Raw genomic sequence first — 7,157 nt, 5'->3', positions numbered from 1 at the left:
ATCCTGTCCGGGGCCTGGGCCCTGGACTACCGTCAGGACACGTGACTTCTACCCGAACGGCGGAAAGGGACAGCCGGGCTGCGGTAACACGTGGCTCGGCAGCATCACCAGTGTCTTTGACCCTAACCTTAGTACGTACATAAACTTTTTCTTTCTGGACATGACAGCTATACCATTTCCATTTCAACTCAAAGAGAACAAAAGAATGGTGATTTATTAATAGACAGAAAACATATGCATTCGACCTTTCTGTGATGGAAAAAAATAATTTGGCTAAATCAGAACTAATATTCTCAGCTTCGTTTCGATCGTAATGTCAAGTGCTTGTCCTCAAATAACATGGGGCATAAAATATACTTCCTGTACTTCGTACATAACATCGGCATCAACTGATATTGTGAAGAAGTATTTTGATTGGGATAGAAAGACTCATCGTATAGATTGTTTGTTCTGCCTGTTACCTCCATGAAAAATTGAGGTATTGTGCTTGGCGTGTTTTTGTGTCTGTATTTCTGTATTTGTGGTCAGCCTAACTTGTTGGTAGGACTTCCCAGCAGTGTTAATTTGGGTCCCCCCGACGGTATCCGGAATTCCTTTGGTACTACAGTAGAAATGTCGCTTTTCATATCTTTCGTCCTGGTCTGCTCTATTCTGACTTTAACACGTTTCTTGTACACCCTTCTACTTTCCATTTAAAGGTCTTGACGATGTCGTGGACTGTAGCCATAACCGAGCGTACGAGTTCTACATCGAGTCGATCAACAACCCCTGCAAGTTCGTCTCCTACCCCTGCCGCAGCTACGACGACTTCGCCGCCGGAGGATGCCGGGATTGCTCCAACAACGCATGCTCAGTGATGGGGTATGACGTAGACAACAACATGGCCGGCCGCGGAAAACAGTATTTGAACACTGGTGACACTGGGCCTTATTGCAGTAAGTTATGAATCGGTATTTTTAGCTTCGCCAAGAAGATTATGTTTTTGCCTGACTTGGGTCTGTATGTAGGTCAACAGGATATAACTCGAGAAATTGTGGATGGAACTTTTTTATTTTTTGCAGGTGTGTAGCGGTTGTTGAAAGGCATGCCTAGTTTGAAAATGGGTTACCTGGCGTTTTCCTACGGTACATTAGCGAGCTTGGTATTTTTTTTTGTGTTTTTTCGGGAAGCAAAATGTAGCTGGGCGATTTCCACGATATTTGGCAGGTGTTTAGCGGTTGTGGAAAGGATTGTCATGTGCAAGAATGGTTTAGCTACCTTTTACCTATGGTGCTGTAGCTGGCTTTGTATGTAAGTGCGTTTGTCTGTATGCAAGATAACTCGAGATGTTCTTGATGGATGCTAATGATATTTGGTTGATAGGTAGGGGACAAAGAAAGAAAGGTCAAGTTCGATAATGGGCCTCCTGGCGACTTGTTTTGGTACTGCAAGTGAGCATCAAAGTTTGCGCCTAAATTTTCCAGAAGTGCCGGGTTCATGATTTTTTAATGGTGGATAGCTGTTGGTACTAGGAGTCAATGGTCTAATTTTGGGCCCCCTAGCAGCTTGTTTGGAACTGCAGTGGGTCTTATAGTTTGTAGCTTTTAAGAAGGATAACTGCAGAGGAGATTGATGGATATTTTTTGTTTTTGGTAGCTAGGTACTAACATCTATTTGATATAATTACTTAGGGAAAGTTATCCAATTAACAGAAATAAACAGTGTTTTCTATATACAGATGCATCTCATTTTGACCTATATTTAAGGACACAGCTGTTTGCCAGATGTTTTGCCTGAGAAGCCTTGTGACCTGGACGCCCTAACACTGTGAAAATCCTCTTGACAAGCATGAAATTCTGATTGACCAGGGATGCTACCACTGAGGTCATCATTGGTCACAGTCCAATGCCCCCTATCATCAATACTATTAGGCCAGGCTGGAGTCTGGTAGAGACTACATGATTTTAACAAAGCACTATGAAAGTTGCGCTAGAAAGTATCATAACAGTGTACATAATTCCATTGTCACCAGTTGGCCAAGAAGGTTATCTTTGGTAGCATTTGTGGGTGTGTGAGGAACACACAGTTCATGCAGTCATTTGCTATTGGAGTAGGTACTATTTAGTAATACATGAAAAAGACCTTAAAGTATTAATAAAGGCATGATTATTTGGCGAAGGGATGTGTTCGATGAACTCTAATTATTCATTACTCTCAATGCAAAACAAAGTTTACTCCTTGTACATTTTCATTGAAAATGTTTGGGATAAGAGCAGGTTGTATTCTACATGTACTACGGAGTTATGGTTTGATTGTACACAAACAATATTTGACAAAATTAGCACATGCAGTTGCTTGTTTCCACCTGTCCCTATTTTACAGACTATGTCAGTTCATTTATTAGAATGACGTTCATGTATAAACAAAGTTTATTTGCTTTCTTTTCAAATGTTGAATTAATGGATCCAGTTTCAAAGATGTCTCCTCTCACGGTTTACGTTTTCTCAAACTTTGTGCATTCTCGTTTCTAGGGTATGAGTACAGGGTGACGATTAAGACAAAGGCAGGGATGGAGCACACCAGAGGAGAACTCGTCGCGATCATCTCAGGAAACGGTCAGAATACGGGACCAATCCAACTCTTTAAGTAAGTACTTTATTTCTTGTTCAGACCATGTTGGTGTCCCTATTTGCACATCAATGGATCGCACACGTAAATCTTAAAGCGTGCACGGCATTTATGTCTTTTATCTGGAGGTTTTTCACTCTTTCGTTTTCTTTGAGCTGCGGTCAGATGAGAAGGCCAGTGGATCTTTGCATGTACGAGAACGTTTGATTCACTGAAATGCAAATAGGGATCGACACCAAGATGGCGGCGGACACAATGAGAAGTCACGCGAAAACACTCTGTTTAAACACGCTTATTTAGAGTATATGTTGACCAGTATTACATGATGAAAACTATGAAAATAGTTGAACATTGTCATTGTCGACGGTAGTTATGCATTCAGTAAATAACGGTTATTTTTGAATCGCCCAATCGTAGCGATGGTAGTTATGCACTCGACCAGGACACCACGCACACCAAGATCGTCACATCCACCGTGGGAATCGACTCCATAGGGCAACTGCAGTTGACGTTCCTCGCCACCAATAACATCTTATACTCCTGGGCCAACGCATCTGATCTCACTATAGTCAGGATCGACGTAACATCCAATAGTGGAGCTAGGTAAGCGTAATCTATTTTCAGTACATCTTAGAGTAATGTAAGAGTAATGCAAAAAGAATGGCAAAAGTACCAATGGTCTGCTTCAAAATGAAATATTGTTGTACATGCATATCTTCGAATGTATTTTCAAAATCGATCTCAATTATAGAGCGTACAATAAAACGTTTCAACAACCACTCCCCTATCACCAACACGATAAAGATACTGTTGTAACTAGCTATTCTATGTTTGCAGTTTACCATGTTTGCTATTACGACCAGAACATTATACGACATTTCTAAGACCACAATGTCTTACGACGCTACCTTGACCACAGTGTCTTACGGCGTTAGCTTGACCACAATGTCTTACGACGTTCTTGTGACTATGCAATGTCTTACTACGTTCGTACAACCATAACATTTTATGTCAACTAGATCTTCTCTAATTTTGTTTTCAGTGTATCTTACTGTGGAGAGATGCTTCTTAGGGATGGGGTGATGAACACTATCTCATCCTTCAACAACTGTGACACCATCGTGCCGTAACAGTCAGAGAGACGTAATTGTGCTGCAGTATCATTTACAAAACGTATCGGATTTTCTCATTTGATTTTCAAAGCTCGGTCGAAGTTTATTTTCCCGCAATCTAGGATGATTAAATTATGTGCACTGAAGGCAGCATTGTACATGTAAAAAAAAGCACAAGTTATATTCGTATATACGCAACTTAAAGACGTTACCAACAAGCTTTAAGTCACAATTCTCACGTTGAAACAATCCAAAGCCTATATCACGTGACCTGAACGGAAGCATGACGTCAGAAACTGGTCTAAGGTGCCCGGTAGTCGGTCTCGGCCCCCGCCCCTGTTAAAGGATGGTCGACCGACTCTAATATGTAGATGCTCTTATGTAGATGGCCTCTTTAGCAGTTCCTAGGGAAGGCAGCATTTGTTAGTTAAATTAGGCATACGGTAATGGAACATGTAATGCTGTTTTAACGGTTGCTAGTGCATCGCAAACATTTTAATCGGTTGACTGTAACGTTAGGAATTGCCTGGACGTGTTTCTCAAATGGCGTAGTTTAATTCTAACAGTAAAGTAACGATTGGCTGATAATGGTTACTCTACTGGAAGAATGTATCATTGAAGCCAAGACATGTTTCTGTTGTCCATCGCTCAATAGTGCAATACTATTATATCAATGTAAATATGATAACGTTATACCAAATAAAAATATAGCAACGTTTTCATACGAGTGAATCGTATCATTTTCCTCTAGCTGCGAATAGATTATATATATATATATATATATATATATATATATATATATATATATATATATGTATTTAAGAAATTATGAGCAAAACGTTATTTTCCAATGCAGAGATAGCACATGCATTGATATGTTAATAAAGTTTCAATATCATTTGTAATAACTTATAATTAAAATGGTCAGGATCACTCAAGTTTGAAAAAGAGTTAAGTCAACATGCTGTCTTCCTTGATATTATTACTACAAATCAATTTACATAACCAATGCCAACCTAATTTTAAGTATAGTCTGATACAATTCTTTCAAAACAGAAGAAAATATGTACATGGGGACAAGGAAATTGCACACACTGCATGCATTGATTCGAGAAGAAAGCCAAAACTGTGGGTCATGCTTGGCAAGTTATTTCACTCACTTGGACCTGTGTAGTTGTTTCAGTCATTTAGCTTTAGCCTTAGAAACAGTGACTATTAGTATCAGCAAATATCCGAGAACGTCCTTGGTACCAAAAACAACAATACCGAAGCATTTTCTGCTGACATATATTATAAAGATCTAAAGTCCAAGCCGTGAGAAGAAATGTCTGTGGAATTGAATATCTAAATTTGGATCCTTTATACACAGTGTTCTACGTGTCGTTTTCCTTCGTACGTACTTCTGTGTCCTTGAGATAACCCGGATATGACGTAGTGTAGCCCATAATACATTTCGAGTTCATCAAACTGTATTGGGCACAGTCCGCCAATTCAGTGTCCTATTCAAATACATAGAAAACATTAAGAACCAGGCTGTCGATCATGTATAGTAGATGGAAACCTGACATTATAGATGTCTAGTAGATGTATAGTAGATGGAGACATCACATTGGCAGCATAGCAGCATAAAGTATCTAAATGACTTTGAGTCAAAACCTACCAGCTGAAACCCTTCTCACACCCCATGATGACCTTTGACCTCTGTAAACAAGACCTGATGACATACAAACTGCACTTATTTAACGAACACTGGAAAGTTGGCCTTGCCGTATTGGTTCTACAGTGATGTGTGTATGTTGCCAGGTCGATTATTCTCTATATCATGGAACCCAACACTGTTTCTTGTACTTAGTATTTCTATCAAGTTTCAGCCGCCTCGAAACGTGTATAAACTAGTAATTCCATAGCAAAAATACCCCCAAATAGGATGTTTTCATAATTATGACAAAAATTTACTTATAATGAGAGACATAGAGTCCATTCCAAGACACCATGCGAGTTTTTCAATGATATTTATAATATTTTAGAATCATTGTCTTATATTTATAATTTTTAATTAGTAATCATGAACATTTCGAAAAAAAGGAAACACATATATGCCATTATTTATAATTAGTCTTTATTGTTTGCAAACATTTCTAAAGTTACCACCGAGAGCTTGTCTCTGTTTACGATCTTTTCAAAACGTATATCGGCTTTCTAAACATTTCGAAAGTTTAATTGACACGCTAATCCCCTCGCCACATGCACACTCGGCTTCAGCTTATTTTTAGACAGCGCAGCGGGAAGTCGGTAGGCCTTGTGCGCTGAACCGTATGCGCGACTGCCTGGATCCTTACGTGGCCCAGTGTGTGGCCTGTAGGCTGTATCCTGTCGGTTTTCCCAGCCTCTGGTCACCCCCGTGAAACTTCTCCGGCGTGCACTAATGAATTAGGCTGGCGGGCACCACTTAGCACCGTAGCGAGGAGGTCCCGGAGTCTGGCTCCGGCTGTTTTTACGTGTTTTTATTTTGTAAAACAAAACAGGAGAACATGGTAGATCTAAATGTTCAAAATAGAAACTCCGATAAAAAACGTCAAAAACAGCCGATTTCATGCAGCGTCTTGCGTTCACAAATGTTCCTTGAGAACTTACCGCCGCGAGTGTAGCGCTTTATTAATACAAACGGGGAAGCCTCCTTGATTTTACACATTTCTTGTGCAAAGTTCCTTGCATAATATCGTCATCCATGCGCACATCAATTTCTGTCTTTCGTCAACAGCCAAATTGAAAACAAATGCAAGTAGGTGACGATTCTGACACCGAAAATTTGCCACCGGGCGGCATCAGACAAAGGCGGCAAGTTGTGCAAAAACAAAGGCCTGTCAATAATCAATCAACTTATCAAGTGCAAACAGCGTGAAAACTGGATTTCGCAAAGAAGTGATACTGATAGCAACTTGAGAGGCTACAGCCGTCCTCCGCAATCGTTTCCGCGTCGTCCACTTCTTATTCCAAATATCTACTGAAAACACATCAGAGGAGTTGGTTGGCCGAGGAATACAGTTTGCGACCTGGGGATTGTGATTGTAACGTTACTGGCTGTGTTTGGTCGCAAGTTAATTCGATTTTTTGCATGACGTTGCACGCCCTATCCAATCGGCACATCTAAAGACTAGAGCCAGGGTTGCTGCCATGGTAACGACACGTATAACATTTCCCATGCGGATAGGGTTACCCATGTCTTGTACTGCTCGTGACGAGCAGCTGTACAGGTTATAACAAGGATATTATACAGTATAAGATTTTCTATTAGAAGTCTATTAGACTATCTATATCGTCCTTTGTTATAATAGTCGTGAAAGGGGTATCCTGACTGCAAAATTTCAGGTAGTGCATTGGATTTAAAATTACGTTGCGTCAAGCAAATCATGCCACCAAGTCCTCACGATGCGCCGA

The 7,157-nt window shown here is 40.2% G+C and overlaps 1 protein-coding gene across 1 annotated transcript in view; it reads left to right on the top strand.

Annotated features, from left to right (window-relative positions):
• The window catches only part of LOC118431502, a 17,072-nt gene extending 13,195 nt beyond the window's left edge, over positions 1–3,877 (top strand). The window contains exons 14-18 of the mRNA XM_035842743.1: positions 27–131; positions 699–935; positions 2,511–2,625; positions 3,025–3,210; positions 3,650–3,877. Of these exons, the coding sequence (XP_035698636.1) occupies positions 27–131; positions 699–935; positions 2,511–2,625; positions 3,025–3,210; positions 3,650–3,737 (731 nt within the window). The 3' untranslated portion in view covers positions 3,738–3,877. The remainder of the gene's footprint in view (positions 1–26; positions 132–698; positions 936–2,510; positions 2,626–3,024; positions 3,211–3,649) is intronic.
• The last annotated feature ends 3,280 nt before the right edge of the window (positions 3,878–7,157 follow it).

The sequence above is a fragment of the Branchiostoma floridae genome, chromosome 15 (genome assembly GCF_000003815.2).
Source record: "Branchiostoma floridae strain S238N-H82 chromosome 15, Bfl_VNyyK, whole genome shotgun sequence".
NCBI classification, from domain to species: Eukaryota; Metazoa; Chordata; class Leptocardii; order Amphioxiformes; family Branchiostomatidae; genus Branchiostoma; species Branchiostoma floridae.
The sequence above is the reverse complement of the archived record's forward strand: the minus strand, read 5'-3'. Positions and strand labels throughout refer to the sequence as shown.